This window comes from Eremothecium gossypii, chromosome IV, assembly GCF_000091025.4.
Source record: "Eremothecium gossypii ATCC 10895 chromosome IV, complete sequence".
NCBI lineage: Eukaryota > Fungi > Ascomycota > Saccharomycetes > Saccharomycetales > Saccharomycetaceae > Eremothecium > Eremothecium gossypii.
This window is the reverse complement of record NC_005785.6, coordinates 1,017,244-1,035,336: the sequence shown is the minus strand read 5'-3', so window position 1 is coordinate 1,035,336 and position 18,093 is coordinate 1,017,244. Positions and strand designations below refer to the sequence as shown.

Genomic DNA, 18,093 nt, shown 5'->3' with positions numbered 1-18,093 from the left:
CGATCAACAGCAATACGCGCCAATGAAGCTCATTTCTTTGGCTTGGACCAGTCTACCTGCAGAATCAAGTTCATAAAACCTCTACCATGTAGCAGTCTCAAAGCGGTCTCCGCGTCCTTCTCCGAGGCGAAGGTCACGTATGCAATACCACGGGATCTACCTGTCTCCTTATTCCTAACAACCGCCACCCTAGGCACGTTGGGGAATGGCGAGAGAAGCTTCTGCTTGATCGTCATCTCGTCGGCGTTTTCGTTCAGCTGCATGATCTTCAGCGTCATGGCATCGTCGCGCTCCCGCTGGTCCTTGTAGACGTCCGACGAAGGGTCTCTGCCACCCGCACGGCGCGAAGGCGGCACGTACTTGCCAGGCGCAGACGCTGCAGGCATGGCGGTGTCCACCGCCGCGTCCAGTCCGCCCTCGCCTTCGGCCGGACCGCTCATCTCGCCCAGGATGTCGCGGAACGGACACTTCGTCGTGAAATGACCCGGAATACCACACGTACGGCACACATACAAGCTCTTCTCGCCCTCCTGCTTCTCCTTCTCCTTCTCCTTGCTGTCCTGTTCGCGAACCTCCTTCAGCGATGGAGCCAGTCTCAGCTGCAGCTCCTCGGCCAGCTTCGTCGTCGACAGGTTTGGACCCGGCCCCGAGCCTGCCTCTGCCCCATACTTGGCCCACTTGCGCCGCTCGGCGATCGATTTGTTCACCTTTTCTGTGATTTTGATCTCTTTGACCCGCTGTGTGATCTTCAACTTCTTCCCGCCATCTATCTTGAAGGAAATAATAGTCTTGGACCCATCTGGGTTTTCGATAATCCGCGGTTCTGGTACTTCCGACATCCTAGATGGCTCACGACAGTTTCTAGCTGTTTCGACGCTTGGAATCCCGTTCCTGGTAAGGCCTTCGAGAGCTGAAGTATTACTGGGTCATTAAAAATTTTTCACCTCCGTATTGCACGACTTGAAAAAAGATCACCAATCTACTCGAAGACCCGTTCCAGATGGGCAAGTATTAACAAAAGCAAAAGGCCTTCGTGGAGGCTTGAGCGTTCAGTACTAGCGGAAGGGTGGCGATAGGACGATGGCTAAGACTAAGAGCAAAACGACGGTGGTGAGACTCGTCTCGACTGCTCTTACTGGGTTTTTCCGGCATGTCGCTGTGGCACGAGGCGCACCGCTTGTCACACAGGTGCGGTATGATCCGGTTGCCAAGCGGCGGGTGTTGTTCCGCGAAGCCAAGAAGCGCAAGGTGGCGGAGCGCAAGCCTGTGAGCTTCAGCCGGTACACGAAATAGTAAATAGCAGAATCTATATTATACAGGAAGCTAGCGGGCGCCGCCCCAGGAGGAACCGCTGCCGGCGGGCTGGTCGCCCCAGGCAGAGCGATTGCCCTGTGGGGCAGTGCCCCATGTGGAGTTACTACCGTCTGGACGGTGGTGGGATTTGTTGCCGCCCCAGGCAGAGGCGCCCCCTGCGGCGCCCCACGTCGAGGCGCCGCCATAGGCGGAGCGGTCGCCGCCGCCCCATGTGGACGCGGCGCCGTTCTCGCCGCCGGAGGCCCAGGTGGAGGCGCCTCCCCAGGTAGACTTGTTGCCCCATGTGGAGGCGCCTCCCCATGTTGATGTGGCGCCTGTCTGGCCGCCCCATGTGGAAACGTTTCCGGGCTGACCACCCCACGTGGACGTGGCTCCCCCGCCCTGGCCACCCCAACTGGAGGCACCACCCCACGCGGAGGCTGCGCCGGCGCCATGCGACCCCACTGCTGGGGTCTTGCCGCCGTCGAAGTAGCTCCAGCCGGGAGTCATGCCGCCGCTGAGCGCGGGCGCAGCACCAGGTGCTCCTGTAGCCATTGTGCGCGGCGCACTGACATAGCTGGGACCAAGTCTGGCATGGGGCATCCTACCACGACGGCTGACCAGCTCGTCGTATGTGATACCGTCTCCACCCTCGTGGTTGAAGTACGTGAGTTTCCGTTTGTCTACCGTGATGTGCTTATTCTTCGAGTGTAACTCGACCGTAGCCATGTCGCCATTGACATCCTTGACGATACCAAGCTGGCCCTTGTAGCCAGCGGAACGGATACGCACGGTCTTGTTGAGGGCGACATCGCGTCCAACGGAAACAGGCTGTGCAGTCTGTGAGGGTGGGCCCATCTTCGCGGCGATCTCTGGATTCATCTTTGTCAGGTCCAGTTTACTTGCAATGAGGTTCTCCCGCGATGCGACTGCCTCCACATTCATCGGGTTTACCACGAACACACCAGCATTCTCGACAATCTTCTTGGACACGATAAATATCTGATGCGATTGCACGTACAGAACTTGACCTTCCCTACGTGCGCCCACTTTTTCGACCACGGTATCACCGATTTTAATTTCTTTGCCATTGCCGTCCACTGCCGCAATGCGTGAACGAGTCGTATTGATTTTCTTTAAAATAGAGCCCTTGGTGACAGTCGACACTTTTCCGGAGTCATCGAGGACCTTGAAAATATCATGACCGGCCTGGATCACACATGCGACATTCTTGGCGCTCAGCTCCACAATATCGTGCAATGCATAATCACTCGATGTCGGCGTAGAGTCCATGGACTTGGTTAGGTTATTCGCCGAAATTGTGAGGTTCTCTCTGGTCTGGTCAGAAACAAATGTAACTTGGCCATTCTTGACGATAAGCACCAAACCAGCATCTCCCTGGTGATCACCAGACATAACGGACACATGGTCACCAGGCTCAAAGATTTTACGCAGAGATGAGACGGGAAACCCAAGGGGCTTGGCGTTGAAGCCTGTGAGGCTAACGCTGATAATGTCCGTAGATGTTCTAGTCACATAACCTTTGGATCCCCGCTGCTCACCGTTCAGTATTTCCACCCGGTCACCGGGTTGGAACATCGCTTTTGACGCTTGTGCCTTTTTAATAGTCTGCGAAATAGTAGTCAAGTCAACTGCACCATCCTTACTACCAAATCTTGCTAGCTCCTCAACCGTAGGATGTATATTGGCAGTCTTCAAGTACTGGATTTTGAAAACCTTGATCAAGTAACCGTCGATGTAGTCTTCATTCCGGTAGGTGAAGTGCTTTTCGTCCCTCTTGTAAAGGTTGGCTTGATCCATGCGTAACGCCATAGTAGGATTAAACAACTGCGGTGGCGGCCTTTGGGCAAAAGAGACCTTCTTTGCCTTCTTCTGTTGCGTATCTGGGTCAACTTCATCATTCTTACCGTAGTCTAGTCTTGGAACGACCTTCAGCATACACTCTAAGTTGTTGTCGCTCAGCTGCTCCACAACGGCCAGGTCGCCCTTGTAGATACCTCGCTTAATCCGGACATAGCTTCCCGGTTCCAGTCTCACATCGTCTGATTTTGAGGGCTTCAGCAACAGCGGTAACTCTTGCACAGGAATCAACAACTTCTGGTTAACATATATGTCAGGTACACCATTGCAGAATTTTTCAATCACGGATTGTTTCGGCGCCTCAATATAGATCCGACCACTGAAACTGTCCCGCTGAAAAATCGAAAGGATCTTCAATTTCTTGGAGCCCATCGACTTATCCAGGTTAAACTTCTTCTTGAGCAGTTTCTTGACGAGATCCTTCTCCTTCCCAGGCCGGCACCTGACACCCCACACGGTGGCTGTATCCACACTCGGTAGCATGAACCGCTGAGGCACGTAGCCATCTTGTGCTGCTGCACGGTACTGCTTGGAGCTACTGCGGCCGTACCTCTCGCGCAGCTCCTTTGCGAGCTTCTGAGCGTCCTCCTCTGACGACTTCTGCAGATCTTGGTCAAGCTGTCTATGCAGTCTGTCATCCTTGCTTCCCTGTGCGTCATCCTCCTCCTCATCTTCGTCCCCGTGAGTGATAAATCCCTCCCGCACCAGCTCCGAGTCCTCATCATCCTCGTCATCTTCTTCGTCGTCGCTCACCTCGGCCTCAATATCCAGGAAGCGGTTTCTTTCGCGCCGCTGTTTCTTGTGTGGCCCCTCTCCATCCTCGTCTTCGTCCTCGTCCTCGTCCTCGTCCTCGTCCTCGTCCCCGTCGCTGTTGCTTCCTTCCAAGGCATCGTCGACAGCTCCCCGGGACTCCCCGTCGACCTCACTCAGCCGTCTCTTCATCTGCGAGCCTTCGGCAGCGAAGGTATCGCCATTGTCGCTTACCCCTTGTTCACTAATAGGCTCGCTGGCTTCCCGCTCACTCATATTTCGGTCTAAATATTGCTTGAGGCAGCTCCCTGCGCCTGGGCTCCTTGCAATCCAACCTCTAAACTCGATAAAGCCCTGATATCACACAAGGCCTTTCTAAGGTCTGTAGTAGTTATATAGAAAGCAACCAAGTATCCCGTTCGTGTTGCCTGGCTATGCTCCTGAGTTCATATGTGGTGGTGATGAGTGTGTACTCTGGTCGCCATCACGGAAAATATTTTGCATCAACGTATATAGCGACGGCAAGATAAGGCCTCGAAGGCTAATTCATGGAGATGAGTTACTGATAGTGCGACCATTCTTGCTCTACGACGATGGAAGGACTCCCAAGCAGCTAATGGGCAAGCTGGGATATGATACCGTATCGCGTTTTCTTAATGCTAAAATTCCGGGGGAGCTGGAGGACGAGCTGCTCGTCGCATACGCTACCTGCACTGAGGGACAGGATGACATGACTGCAGCACAGCTGCCTGCGTTCTTTGAGGACCTGCAGCTGCCTAAAGAGTGGTACGAGCTTGTAAGTCCTAGTAGGGTATGCATCGAGGGTACGGATATTGTGGATTTTGAGAAACTGATGTCCGCTACTTACAGGCTGCTGATCTTCATGGATAACGAAAAGACGATTGACGAGCACTGGGAGCTGCTGCTTGGCGCGTCTCAACGTGCTGAGCGATTTGGCCGTGTACCCGCGCGAAAACAGGCGGTGACGCTCAAGGACTTACAGCGGTGCGCCGCGCACGTCGGCATGGAACCGGAACAGTCGGTGGAGATGCTAGCGTGGGCGACCGGGGGGAGCAGGGTCTATGTGACATACCTGGACTTTGCCTACCTGTTGGGGAAGTTAGGGTATCTGCATTTCTGAACACTATTTATGCAGCTATGTAGGAAACCGGTTAGATGATGTGCTTGGCGCGGAAGTAGTTCTTCAAGTAGTTCAACTGCCATGCGCAGAGCGCGGCAAACACCACTATCACAGCCATGGAAAAGTTGCGCACGCGGCGGTTGGTCGACTCGTTGGTGTCTCTCAGGCGCTCTTCACGGAGCTTGAGGTAGTTGAGCCGCTCGACGATCTCGTCAGACATTTCCTCGACCTGGCGCAGCTGGACCTCGGCCGGCCTCAGCTTCTCGGCAGAGCGGATCTTGTCCCAGTCACGCGCGGCGGATCCGGATTCGATGTTCACCTCGACGTTGCGCATCAACGAGCGGCCAGCAGCCTCGGCTTTGTTTTCGAAGCATACGTCGAATACGGCCGACGAGGGCGCGGTGAATGCCACGTTGAGCTTCTCAGCAAAGTTCTTCTTTCTGCGGTGCTCGTTGCCCATCGAGTCGATCACGTAGAAGCTGAGAACTTGCCCGTCGCCAACTCTGCCATCCGACTCCATGGTGATGACTACCTGGTTGCCTGCCTCAACGAAGTCCCGGATGCAGAACGGCTTAGGCTCGAAGGACGCGGCTAGTTCGAAACGCAATGCCCATGTTACGCTTAGGAACAAAGATATGATACCAAATGTCGTGTATTTCATCAGGGCAGGTGTAGCTTTCGCTGCTCTAACTTATGTATCAACCCGATTTGTGAGCGGCGAGGTTGTTGTCGTGTTCTGTAAGGTGGGGGCGGATTTTTCAGTTCGCCGCCGCCAGATCTTACAGCTAAAATGGCGATGGGCGTCCAGCAGCCAACACAAGCGCCTAGATTGGAAGCAACGGCGTACAGTAATCAGATGTCGTAACACTATGTACAGATATTATAAATAGGTATGGTAAAGGTCGGAGGCAGGGGGTGTTTCAGACTTTTATCACTGGCCATTGGCTCGACCAAACTTCGCGGGGAAGTTCTGGGCCAACCACAGCACTCATATGTTGCGAAGGAGACGGCTGCACAAGATAAATGTCTGCAACACGACGGACGTCGTCAAGCGTTGATTTTAGCAGCTGCTGGCGACGTCTGTCGCGCTGTTCATCGCTGATGTTATGCCGGAACTGGAGCAGCCCCTCCGAGCTGGGGCTGATCGGGGCGTCCACGCGCTGAAAGATACTCAGTTTGGCCTCATTGAGGTCGTCCGCCGTCCAACGGGCCTCATTCAGCACGTATTTCCCTGCGTTTCTGAAGATGTTGAGAGAGCGAACGGGCTGCGGATCCCTGTACGAGAAGAAGTTGAAGATACCATCTGTGGCGTTGTACGTAGCGCCTCCGCCGTACGCGCCGCCCTTCTCGCGTACTTCGCGATGCAGGTGCTTAAACGTAAGCAGCGACGCCAAGACCTGGAGATGTGCGCCATCTGGATGGGTGTAGGAGACACCTTGGGTGGACTGGGCAGTATAGTGTACCTGGAATGGGAACTGAAGCAGTGCCGGGTACGGCTTCTCGAGCGCGCGGCGGGAATACTTTTCCGGAAGCCAGGATTCCGCGCCTGCTGACTGCTGCACACCAGCAATGAACTTCAAAGCCTGATCTTTGACGACGTCCGACGTTTGCCGGTTGTCAGTTGTGATCATCACCTCCAAGCCATCCGCGACAAAGATCTTACGATGCATGGCTTCCAAGTTCTGGAGGACAGTGTTGAACTCTGCCTCTTTTTCAATTATACTCATGAGGTTGTTCATGTGGCGCACTTGCTCAATACCAGCAGTCTGCTCCATAATTGCCTGAGTCTGCGAAAAATGGGCTCCGGTATGTAGCCTGGCCAAATCATGTCCGTTTTCAGCTGCGTAGGACGTGAAGGAGGATGCAGCGGCCCTAATCAAGACCTTCATCTTCTCCGACCTAACGCTGAGGGCTGTCTCGTTCATAATTTTGTTTATTATGTCAAACACATACTGCGTTTTAGAATTCAATGCACAGGCACTGATTTCCAGATACAGCTCAGAAAGGCGAGTTTCGACGTTTGGATGGACACCTATGGACACGGAGATCCCACCTGTGTGCAGACGAATCTGCTCCTCAATTGCAGAGGCATCTTCAAGTAGGGTGCCGATGTTCATTAGTCCGTCGGAGTAAAGTGGGATGTAGGGATATGCATCGTAAGGTATGGCTCCCTTGAGCGGACGCTTCATTCTAATGTACGTTATACCGTTCGTGTCAGTTTGACGAGTTGTGATCGGTCCGTCGCGAGAAACAAAATAGTGCCCACTCGAATGAGGGATGTCCGCTGTGGTCAACGTTGGTAGTTTTGAAAGGTCCTGCTCACTATTCTGCAGTTCCTGAAGATGCAAACCACGCTTGTAAATCACTTCCTTATCACTCTCGGTTAACGAGGACACCTTCGCCTTTAGTTTCGACTGCTCGTTTTGGTCCTTCACCTGGTTAAAGTCCGAACTGCCCACCATGGTAAACGTGAAACTGGGCTTGCCAATTACGTACTTGTTCAGCAGGCGCTGGAACAAACCATCGCCCTCTCTGTCCCAGTCGGCCCTGAATCTCTGCAGTGCACTGTTCAAAGATAAGAGATCGAACGGATCTGTGTTGTTGACCCATCCTGGGAGGATGCCGTACAGCAGTTGGAGGCCAAAGTCAGACTTCTGATCCTTTTTGGAGAGCTCTAGTTGGTGCAGGATTGCTTCGACCCTGTGTTTCTCAAAGGGCTGGGCCAAAAGCGCCGTGAAGGTCTCCATAATAACCTTATGGACCTGGCCTACATCGGTGCATCCTTGCACACCGACGGTCAAGAAGTTTGCCGCCGTCTGGGATTCCACACCCGTGTTCACTGACAGCTCATACGCAAGTCCAGTTTCCTCGACCAGCTTCTTGTAAAAGGCCGAAGAATGACCATCAAACAACAGAGACCCGAGAATCTTCAACAGGAATGTCTCGTATACATCATTCGGGTTTCCGCATATCCACGTCATGGATGTGCGGCACTGTTTATCTGCGGGGAGCATAGGATCGATCTGGCAGGGCTCCTCCACCGACACAGCCTCGCGCAGCTGCAACGGCTTCTCGTGCATCTGCGGGATCGCGCGGCGCCCGAAGCCGCGGAATTCGTCGTCCAGCTTGCGCAGCGTATCGCGAAGCGGGAAGTTCCCATACGTGAACGTCTTCGCGTTCGACGGATGGTAGTGGTTCTGGTGAAAAGCCACAAGATCCTCGTAGCTCAGGTCGGTGATGTGCTCCGGGTCGCCGCCCGAGTTGTGCAGCGCCGGATAGATGGCCTCCTGGAACCGGATCCAAAAGTAGTAGTCCGCGTTCGACACCTGGCCCTTCATCTCGTTGTACACTACGCCCTTGAAGACCAGCTCGCTGCTCGCGTCCCCGACGTCCCGGTGCTCCAGCCTCCACCCCTCCTGCAGAAAGTCCGCGTGCCGCAGCAGCGGCCGAAGCGTCGCGTCCAGGTACAGGTCCCGCAGGTTCGCAAAGTCCTTTTGGTTCGTCGTTGCAAACGGGTAGAATGTGTGGTCGTGCGCCGTCATCGCATTCATGAAGTTCGCCAGCGACCGGTTCAGCATCTTGAAGAACGGATCCCGCACCGGGTACTTCTGCGACCCGCACAGCGTCGTGTGCTCAAGAATGTGCGGCACCCCCGTCGCATCGGGCGGCGGAGTCCGGAACCCGACACTGAAAACGTTGTTCTGGTCCTCTCGCTCCAGGTGTAGGTGTCTGGCCCCGGTCATCTCGTGCTCCAGCTCCACCGCAGCCATTCGCATCTCTGGAATCTCTTGCGCCCGCCGCACCTTGTACCCGTGCAGTACTGCTCCCTCCGAATATACATTCGCAAGCCTCCTTATGGCCACTCGTGGCACTGTTCGTTGGAACCTCAACATACTGATCCACACCAAGTCGCGAATTCGGCCTTCTGCTAGGAAGTGTCATCAGTAATAGATTATCTGACAGGGCGAATTTCATATCATTACGTACGCCTTCTCTCGAGGCCCCAACGAAAATTTTTATAGCAGGTGGCAAATTTTTGTGGTTGTTTATCTTCTCCACCACACTTTTCGCAGTTACGGCTTGAACGCACGGTAGTAATCGATAGAGCGATGTCAGAAGAAGTCCCGCCCCCACCGCCAGCTGAGTACCAAGCACCCGAGTCATACGGAAATGAGCCCTATGGCGGGCACCGGGAGCAAGAAGGAGAATATTCCACGACGCGGTTGCACGTGAAGCCGTTCCCCCCGGACGTTGAGGAGCACGAGTTGGATGAGATCTTCAGCCCATACGGGGCGTTGAAGGAGGTGAAGCTTATGTCGGGATTTGCATTTGTGGAGTTCGAGAAGCCTGAGTCGGCGGAGCAAGCTATCAAGGACGTAAACGGCAAGATGTTTGCGGACATGCCGTTGACGGTGTCGTACTCGCGGATGCCGATGCCCCGCTTCCGCATCAAGATCCGCAACTTGCCGGAGGGCATTGCGTGGCAGGAGTTGAAGGATTTGGCGCGCGAAAACAACTTGGAGACGACGTTCTTGTCCGTGGACACGAGCAACTTCGACGGCACAGGCGCCTTGGAGTTCTCATCCGAGGAGATTTTGGAGGAGGCGCTTGAGAAGTTGAACAACTACGAGTTCCGCGGCAACGTATTGGCAGTGGAGAGAGACGACAACCCTCCTCCAATTAACAGAAGACTCGGCATGCGCGGTGGCTTCCGTGGCCGCGGCGGCTTCCGCGGGCGCGGGTACCCGCCAAGAGGCGGCTACGGGTTCCCACCACGCGGTGGCTACGGCTCGAGAGGCGGTTACGCTCGCGGCTCCTACGGCGCCCCACGTGGCTCATACGGCGGCCCTAGAGGCGGATACGGTGCTCCACGTGGAAGCTACGGCGGGCCAAGAGGCGGATACGGACCGCCACGTGGCACCTACGGTGGGCCACGGGGTGGCTACGGCGGACCAAGAGGCGGTTACGGCAGCTATGGTGCGCCAAGAGGTGGTGGCTATGGTGCCAGGGATACTTACGCACCAAGAGGTGACTCCTACAGTACCCGTGAGAGATCTCCTGTCAGGGAATAACCTGGTTTAACCTTTTATTTCTCATTCATCCGATTTTTTTGTTTCATTGGAGGTGTACAAAGGGTTACTAGTCAGAACAGAAGAATAGATTGACAGAAATCGAATTATGAAGATGAAACAAAAAATGTTAAAGAAATTGGATATATTCTATGAGTTGTTATTATTAGAAAACACTTTTCTTGTCTTCCTATGGAATCCTATTAAATGTGTTGTTATTTAGTATCGTATTAATGTTGATTTTCTTGTGGAACTAGACCAAATTCAGAAGGTGGTAAAAACAAGCAGGAAGCAAGCATAAACTATATGAGCAACTTCTCTTTACTACTATTCTCTTATAGTGGGGCAACATGTTACCGGTCTGGCTATCGCTGTTCCTTCTGAAGCAATCAGGTCATAGGTGTATATTTCACTCTCATCGTGATGAGTAAATGACAAATTCCAACTGGAAGTATAAGTATATCAGGGGTACCCGAGTGGCGCAACAAGTGGTTATCTGGAGAGAGTTAATTACCATAATATGCGTGCTGCTCCGAAGCCATGGAGATGTTGCGACCAAAATATCCCTTGGGCGTTTGCTATTTTAGATCGCCCGTTTAGGAGACGTGTCTTAGATTAGTTGACAGCTATCATGATCCATTGTAATAGACCTTTGGGAAGCTACCTCTTAGGAGTTGTGAGCTTGTTTGAACAATCTCTTGGTTGAACCAGGCGGTTCTCCTAGTTTTGGTCAATATAAGCAAGACACTCCTTGCAGGATTCGGATGAGGCTGTTTAGACAACACCTCCTGTCTCCCATGAAGTAATGCGATACTATGTGCTAACAGTTGAGGTTGCAATCGCCACCAGTATGTCAACAGCAATATGACCGGTCTATTAAAAATGACTTAAAATATTTAAAACTATTGTTCATCCTCAGTGTCCCCGGTCGACAACTCGGCATCCTCTATGGCCTCAACCAAGAGACTACCCTTTGGCCATATCTGCGAAATGTGTTTTATAGATTTTTTGCTGTCAAAGGGGATCTTTAACCTGGGGAACGGTGAGATTAGCTCAAAATCAAAGTATCCCTGCTCATATGCGAGGGAGATATCTGTTACCACCTCCCACTTTTGCCCTTCTTCGAGGACTATATCTTTGACTCCATCAATCGTCGGCTGTGGCCCTAATCCATCTTTGAAACACAACACCTCATCATCGTCCGATAACTCTATCGCTTTGTTGAGGATCTGGGTTGCGAAAACATCAGGATCAGCACTAGTTTCATCTAGATATAGATGCGAACCGATTTGTAGGTACATTTCTGGCAACTCTGTATCGCCGGAAAATTTCCGAATCATTCGCTTACCCCCGGAAGTCCGTATTTGCAAAGTCGCCTGTTTCCCACTAGTCTCTCCCGCCTTGAGCGTGCTCCATGTTTCCAACGCCGATGCCATCCAGTAAAGATTGTATGTGGTATTCTGTAGCTGCTCCTGGTGTTGTAGCTGTTCTTCTTGCATCTTTCTGAACTGCATCTCCTGCTCCTCCATGCGCCGTTTCTCTTCCTTGATCTGGTCTTGTCTCAATGATTCTTCAAAGGCCTGATCCTGTAATTCCTTTATCTTCCTGGCTAGCTCAATCTCCTCCCTTTCAGTCCGGCTGACAACAAGCTCCGGAGAATACCGCTCGACTTGTATTTTAAATGATCTCTGAAACTTCTTTAATGAGGAGAGTCTGAACTTCCCCAATATGGACATCCTTGTTACGCCATTCACAGAGCCATTGGAGTTGAGCACGTTGGCAATTATGAGACACTCAGGCGTGTAGCGCACTCCCAAGTGCCGGCCGACATACCATCCGTCCTCGTCATGTGTGGTTGCAATGTACACCTCGAGCTCATCCTTGTGTTCCTTCATCAAAGAGATGGTGGACGGGTCGGCCAAAATTTGCTTCAAGAAGCGCTGCGAGTTAAGGTCTGTTTCCTCCCCGACCAACTCACCCAAGAACACCACAAGCATGAATTTGAATTTGGACTCGCACTCGCGCCATACGTCGTTGAAGCTTGCAGTAGAAGCCAACTCCAGAAGATTCTCGGACTCCTCCTCCAACACGGCGGTTATATCGTCGGCAGCAGGGCGTAACGGTTCTTGTGGCCTATCAGGGAACCGCTCTGTCTGAAGCGTGCCGTCATCGCTGCGCCCCATGCCAAACGAGAATAGGTTCCAGAGGAATGACAAAATGCCGATGCCCAGCCGCATGAGAAGGTTCGGTAAAAGCATAATCGCAAGCAGCACCGGATTCGTGTTCATGCGTGTGCGCCGCGGCTCCAACCCCAGCATCTGGAACTTCTCCTTGTAGTCGTGCGGCAACTGCGTGACTATCGGAAGTGCCGGTACGAACGGTCGCTCGTATGCGAATGCAGCCCGCCCGTGCATGTGTGCTCCGCCATCGAACGCCTCGGGGCGTGTTCCAATCGCTGGCGGGTGGAGGTTGTCCTTCCAGTCTCCGTCAAAGTACCGGCTGAGTGCCGGCTCAAGGTTCCATGAGTGGCTTTGAAGAAGCTTTACGATCAGTGGTAGCTCATCTTCCGGGAATGAGGTTATCGTCTGAAACTGGTTAAGCTTCTCCTCTTCTGAGTATGCGAGGTGGAACTCTTGGTCGCTGTCACGGATAACAGGCATGCTTGGTGGGTTTGCAACGACCTGCTGTCTCGACTGTGGTTGTTAGCGCCTCATATAAAGAAGGGTTCACCTACAACGAAACCAGGGGATTTTATAACGCAAAACCGACACATTCGCACCAAAGCCCAAATCCAACAAGAGCACGTGCCGCGCACTCCTGATGCACCTAAAGGGGAGCAGAGCAGCTTCAAATGTGTTTATTTACCAGTGTTACGTAGCTAGGTTACCACGGGCTGTCGATGAGGCTTCTGCACAACCACGTACCAGTTGTCCTTTTCGTAGCCGTCTCTCAGCACAACGCCTCCTGCCAGCTGGCAGTCCTCCTGCAGCTCGCCCTCGCGGTACAGATGGTAGTACCTGTACTTGGTGTCCGCCTGCTCGGGGGCAGGGCCGGCAGCTGCCGGCTCTTCTCGGGCACGTAGTTCCCGCTGCTCCCGGCGCCAGCGCTCGAGGTGGGCTTCGCGCTCGGCAGCCGGCACGCCTGAGAGGTCTGGCGGCACGGCCTTGGGCCGGCTCTGCCGCGGCTGCTGCTTCCGCTGGAGCACCCACGGCACGAGCACGTCCTGGTCCATGCCCTCGTGGTAGCCCCTACGCGAGCCACGCTGCTCCAGCGCCCAGCAGTACACGAGCAGCTCGCCGCCGTCGCGCAGCTTCGCAAGAATATGGCGGATGGCCGCGATCCGGCGCTCTCGCGTGGCCCAGTGGTGCACGACGGCAATGGAGATGGCAAAGTCAAACGTCCCGTCGCGGTGCGGCAGATGCAGCCCGTCGGCCACCAACACGTTGTACGCCGCGCAGATTGACTGCGCACAGCCGATCAGGCCCTCCGAGCGGTCTGACCCTATCAGAAAGACGCCCGGGTTGACCCCCAGATACTTGCCGTTGCCACACCCAACGTCCAACCCGACACTGCCGCAGGCCTGCGCCTTCAGAAACGCCTCTACGATCGGCCACGGCTTGTAGCGCGTCTCCGAGAAATGCGTAGCGATCTCATTGTACACCCGGTGCACGTACTCCTCCTCCTTGGACTCCGCCATGCTATCAGACCTTTCTACCTGTGGCCGGCTAGCGCATGCGGGCTAGCAGCGAGCTCATCGCGCGGAAATTTTCAGTGGCAAGAGCGCCTGACATAATCGAAGTTACAGGTCAACTTCTCTCCGCGGGCTCGATCCCAGTGCTGAGCTGGTCCGCCACCACAGCCTAGTGGTCCCAATGGGCCGGTAGGGACGGTAATCTTGCGCGTTAGTAGTTGTTTAGCAGCGGTCGGGCCAGCAGCGGACGAATCATTACCCACGACTACTACCGTGGGCGTGGCATCTGCATCATGCTTCTGGCCAAGTTCCCCTCGACCGCAGAATCACTCTAGCCGCCAAGGCGCTTCCAAGGACGATACCAAAGGCCAGGGACTGTGGATATTCACATTAATTGCGCTATGGAGCATTCAGGCTTGAGGAAGGCGAGCGCGCTATGGTTTCTGCTGCTCTACGTGCTGATTGGAGTGCCGGTGTGGTACCAGTTCACGTCCATCCAACGCGCGCATCTTCCGGCGCAGTATATTGAGCAGCTGCGCAACAACAAAAACAGCGACTTGCATATGGTGATTCCCGTGTACTTGCGGTCGCCGGGGCACCGGTTTCCAGATCTGCACGATGCGGTGCAGGTGCAGGTGAACCATGTGCTGAAGAAGCAGGACAAACAGGTGGAGTGGTCGCTGCAAGTGCTGCCGTATGAGGAGGGCGTGGAAATGAGCAAGGAGTACATGGTGTCTCTGGTTCCGGACAGCGCGCCGGGGTTTGCGCTGCTCTTTGGCTTCCGGGAGACGGTTGTATACTACGACGAGGAAACAATACGGCAGAACGACCTGCCGTTCTTCATTGCGCAGACGCTGGTGGAGCATACATTCGAGCACGAGTGGCGGCGCCTGGGCCAGGGTTACCAGCCCTCGGAGCTGCAGGAGGGCGTGCGCAACATGGCAGTGGAGTATAGCCCGCAGATGCACCTGTCTGTCAGCCTCCTGACAGGCGACGGGCACCCGGTCTCGTGGGACATTGAGGCTGTTTCGCAGAAGTATCTGACGCCCCTCAGGCAGCTGCTGTCGCCGCTGGTGAACTTCACGGTCGACACGGCCGTCACGTACTTCAACAGCCTGAACTTGGACAAGCTTAAGGGCAGACAGTCGCTGTCCGAGAACGAGCTTGCGCATACGGTAGATCTCTCAGACCTGTCGTCCGCCAACTACTACCAGGAACCCTCCGCGCTTCATCTGGCTATCATCTTCCCGTCGGCCGAGACAGGTCCTCTACTGTTTATTAACTCCACCCGGCACTGGCAGTCGTTTCTGGTACCGCAGTGGGGGACTCTGATCATTAACGACAGGCCGCTGCCTGAGAACGCGCATCTGGGTGAGGAGTACCTCGCTCCGATCATGCATCGCTTTTCAAGGGAGCTGTTCACGCTTCTGGGCATTACCGAGGCTCCGGATAGCACGCACTCGCCACAGTTGATGCTGGACTCCGCCCAGCGCTTTACCATCCTGCGGAATCTGAACAAGAGTGTCGAAACGCTGTGGTCGCTAGTCAAGATGACAGACAACCTACCGCAGATGTCCATCCCTACAGACGTCCTAGAGAATGTGAAGCAGGCGTTAGCCCTGCGTCTGGAGGTTGTCGAGCTTCTGAACGACCCTCTCAAAACCAACTCGTCCGATATCTGGGCCGAGGCGCTAGTGAAGAGCAACCGGCTGGCAGCGCTATGTGAAAAAGCGTTTTTCCATAAAGAGATGGTTCAGCAGAACTTCCTCCCGCAAGAGCACAAGGTGGCAGTCTACTTGCCACTCCTTGGGCCGCTAACCATTGTCACATTTGCTGGCTGCTTCAAAGTATTAACCGAGCATACAAAGAAAACTACTGAGAAAAAGGAGAAAGGGGGGCCTCAAGATGTCTCAGAGGTCTCAGCAGATACTGAGCTTGATACTGTAGAACAGTGAGGCTTTTCAACTGGTCAACTTTTGTCTATTATATGTATTGCCATATTTTGTATTTTAAGGAAGTGAGTAGATGCTTCCTTGGCTTCTGTCGCTTCAAAAACCAAAAAACTGCACTAGTATCCAGACGATAACATCGAGAACGCCAAAGAAAAGGCAACTAGCTAGTTATGGCAGACGCACATGGACCGTTGGATGAGATCCCGACAGAGAACTATCCCCCTCAGATCACATATGCGAACTATGTAGCTACTAAACGCATGATAGACCAAGTCATCAACGAGGATCAAGAATATGTGAACTGGAAGCTAAAGAATCATAGGACAGGGGGGACGATGGACCAGTACATGGTGAGATACCAGCGAGAGGCTAGCGAGCAAATTCAGGACGAGACAGATGGCGAGGGCCAGGATGCAGAAGACAGTGGGAAGATAAATGAAGTTCCCAAGTGGATGAAGTTCCCGCGGGATGTGTACAATGAACAGGTACGAGCTCTTCCAAGACCGCGCGAGCTGGACCAGCAGGCGATTAAAAAGTTGTTCATGGACCACCTTGACGACGAGCAGATGAACAGATATGAAGTGTTCAAACGTACCTCCCTCGCCAAGAACCAGGTGAAGAAAATATCAGGAATCGTGGCTAACCAGACGGTGGCTGCAAACGTCAACCTGCTACTCGGAGGTATAGGCAAGATATTCGTCGGAAAGATCGTCGAGAAGGCCCTCGATGTGAAGCACAAATGGTTGCTCGGGCTGATGGTTAACAAGTTCCATGAGCGTAAAGTAATAGGATACAAACTAAAGAAGCACCTCAAAAAACTGACGTTGTTGGTAGAAGAGGGCGACGGCATCGAAGACGAAATTATGGAGCAGGAAAGTGACATATGTGATGACGATAGTAAGGAAGAAGCTACATTCGTTCATACAAGTAACCGTCTGCTAAAAACCACCAAAAACAGCGAGGAAATCCGCAAAGGCATAATTAGCCAGTACAACCAGCTAGTGAGGCGATTCAATAAGCTCGACGTCAGTGTCGAAAAGTACGTCAATAGTCCGCTGCTTCCAGAGCATATACATGAAGCATGGAGGCTCTATCGTATAGAGAGTGACACCGTTCCCAGCGACCAATGGCGGACACAGGGCGAGGCAAACGGCTTACTTTTTAGATAGAGCAGAAGCCGTAGCATTGGACGCTCCTACCAAGACGTAACTAAGATTACGTAATGTGATAGCAGGATCTCTAGTTCCTCGACTTCGTCCAAAAACTGCAAGGTCTTTAGCTTCCGCTTCTCGTCCTCTGAAATGTCCGTCATGTAGTATTCCCACATGGTCTGGATGTTCGAGGGCGCCGGAAACCGCGCAGAATACTTCTCTTTAGAATTGAACTCCATTAGAGTCGGCAGTTCGAGCTGCCTGAACTCTCTCAGATTGCTCTGCATTATACTTCCAAACCGATCTTCCCGCTGTCCGCCACCAATTGGGTCATAGCTGATCCATGAACCGGATTTATAGAATCCGCAGACTTCCCTGATCAACGCCTGTGCTGCTTCACGCGGCAAGTAGCATAACACGCACTCCGTGATGACAACCGTTGGCAGGTCAGCGTCTGTGTGTTTCTGTAACAATTCAAGCAAGGCGCCCGTGTCGCGGAGATCACCTGCAAGGAGTCTATAGCGGGGTCCGTGTAGGACACAATCCTGCTCCTGAGGAGATGTGCTGCTCGCGCCTATCCGCCGACACAATTCAGCGCTTTGCATCAGCACTTCGCGCTTCATCTTTACAGTTTCCGCAAAATCCACGTCTACATAGTGCAGTTCCGGATAGCGCTCCAGCAACATGCACATTCTTAGGTCTGATCCACAGCCTAGGTTCACGACCTGGGCGCGCCCGCCAAAGCCTGCTACATACTTATGCAGCTCCACGTCAACTGAAACCGTACGCACAAATGACCCATAGTTCATCACCGGCAGTAGTGTGGTGCATGCCTTCTGCACCCGTGAATAAAGCCGCCTGCTTAGCCGCCGCAACACGTTGCAGTATTCAACGTGCACCTCTGTGTAGCCTTCGTACCCGCACTGCTCAATCTGCTTTTGGCTGGGTAAGTATCCCCGTGTTATAGCCGCCATGCGACATGAGAGGGCATCGTAATCGGTCTGCTGCACAGTCCTATCCATCGCAGATCCTTGCGGTGCTTGGGGAATCACTTGAACGGTAGCAGACGCCTCATCTACTACTCACCTGGCGTGGCTGGTCGGAGTGCAGATAAAGGTCACGTGCATTTCTCGTAGAAAATAACATATAACTATTGTGTATGGGT

General features: G+C 53.5%; 12 protein-coding genes across 12 annotated transcripts; 5 read left to right on the top strand and 7 right to left on the bottom strand.

Moving 5' to 3' along the window:
- Positions 1–29: 29 nt before the first annotated feature.
- Positions 30–839, bottom strand: TIF35 (translation initiation factor eIF3 core subunit g; the record flags this gene model as incomplete). The annotated part of the gene is made up of 1 exon (NM_209638.1): positions 30–839. The coding sequence occupies one exon, from the start codon at positions 837–839 to the stop codon at positions 30–32; it is 810 nt and encodes a 269-aa protein (NP_984285.1).
- Positions 840–1,080: 241 nt separating this feature from the next.
- Positions 1,081–1,293, top strand: MRPL39 (mitochondrial 54S ribosomal protein bL33m; the record flags this gene model as incomplete). Its single annotated transcript, NM_209637.1, has 1 exon — positions 1,081–1,293. One exon carries the CDS (start codon positions 1,081–1,083, stop codon positions 1,291–1,293), a length of 213 nt encoding a protein of 70 aa, NP_984284.1.
- A 30-nt stretch (positions 1,294–1,323) lies between these two features.
- Positions 1,324–4,200, bottom strand: SPT5 (transcription elongation factor SPT5; the record flags this gene model as incomplete). The annotated part of the gene is made up of 1 exon (NM_209636.2): positions 1,324–4,200. The coding sequence occupies one exon, from the start codon at positions 4,198–4,200 to the stop codon at positions 1,324–1,326; it is 2,877 nt and encodes a 958-aa protein (NP_984283.2).
- A 340-nt stretch (positions 4,201–4,540) lies between these two features.
- On the top strand, positions 4,541–5,065 carry RAD33 (Rad33p; the record flags this gene model as incomplete). Its single annotated transcript, NM_209635.1, has 1 exon — positions 4,541–5,065. One exon carries the CDS (start codon positions 4,541–4,543, stop codon positions 5,063–5,065), a length of 525 nt encoding a protein of 174 aa, NP_984282.1.
- A 31-nt stretch (positions 5,066–5,096) lies between these two features.
- ERV25 (Erv25p) lies at positions 5,097–5,726 on the bottom strand (the record flags this gene model as incomplete). Its single annotated transcript, NM_209634.1, has 1 exon — positions 5,097–5,726. One exon carries the CDS (start codon positions 5,724–5,726, stop codon positions 5,097–5,099), a length of 630 nt encoding a protein of 209 aa, NP_984281.1.
- Positions 5,727–5,985: 259 nt separating this feature from the next.
- CYM1 (pitrilysin family metalloprotease) lies at positions 5,986–8,958 on the bottom strand (the record flags this gene model as incomplete). The annotated part of the gene is made up of 1 exon (NM_209633.2): positions 5,986–8,958. One exon carries the CDS (start codon positions 8,956–8,958, stop codon positions 5,986–5,988), a length of 2,973 nt encoding a protein of 990 aa, NP_984280.2.
- Positions 8,959–9,174: 216 nt separating this feature from the next.
- Positions 9,175–10,137, top strand: NPL3 (mRNA-binding protein NPL3; the record flags this gene model as incomplete). The annotated part of the gene is made up of 1 exon (NM_209632.1): positions 9,175–10,137. The coding sequence occupies one exon, from the start codon at positions 9,175–9,177 to the stop codon at positions 10,135–10,137; it is 963 nt and encodes a 320-aa protein (NP_984279.1).
- Positions 10,138–11,036: 899 nt separating this feature from the next.
- On the bottom strand, positions 11,037–12,794 carry UBX2 (Ubx2p; the record flags this gene model as incomplete). The annotated part of the gene is made up of 1 exon (NM_209631.2): positions 11,037–12,794. The coding sequence occupies one exon, from the start codon at positions 12,792–12,794 to the stop codon at positions 11,037–11,039; it is 1,758 nt and encodes a 585-aa protein (NP_984278.1).
- A 218-nt stretch (positions 12,795–13,012) lies between these two features.
- TRM9 (tRNA (carboxymethyluridine(34)-5-O)-methyltransferase) lies at positions 13,013–13,831 on the bottom strand (the record flags this gene model as incomplete). Its single annotated transcript, NM_209630.2, has 1 exon — positions 13,013–13,831. One exon carries the CDS (start codon positions 13,829–13,831, stop codon positions 13,013–13,015), a length of 819 nt encoding a protein of 272 aa, NP_984277.2.
- Positions 13,832–14,226: 395 nt separating this feature from the next.
- On the top strand, positions 14,227–15,780 carry GPI17 (GPI-anchor transamidase GPI17; the record flags this gene model as incomplete). Its single annotated transcript, NM_209629.1, has 1 exon — positions 14,227–15,780. The coding sequence occupies one exon, from the start codon at positions 14,227–14,229 to the stop codon at positions 15,778–15,780; it is 1,554 nt and encodes a 517-aa protein (NP_984276.1).
- A 167-nt stretch (positions 15,781–15,947) lies between these two features.
- On the top strand, positions 15,948–16,946 carry TAF11 (TATA-binding protein-associated factor TAF11; the record flags this gene model as incomplete). Its single annotated transcript, NM_209628.1, has 1 exon — positions 15,948–16,946. One exon carries the CDS (start codon positions 15,948–15,950, stop codon positions 16,944–16,946), a length of 999 nt encoding a protein of 332 aa, NP_984275.1.
- A 26-nt stretch (positions 16,947–16,972) lies between these two features.
- On the bottom strand, positions 16,973–17,950 carry PPM1 (leucine carboxy methyltransferase; the record flags this gene model as incomplete). The annotated part of the gene is made up of 1 exon (NM_209627.2): positions 16,973–17,950. One exon carries the CDS (start codon positions 17,948–17,950, stop codon positions 16,973–16,975), a length of 978 nt encoding a protein of 325 aa, NP_984274.2.
- Between the last annotated feature and the right edge of the window lie 143 nt (positions 17,951–18,093).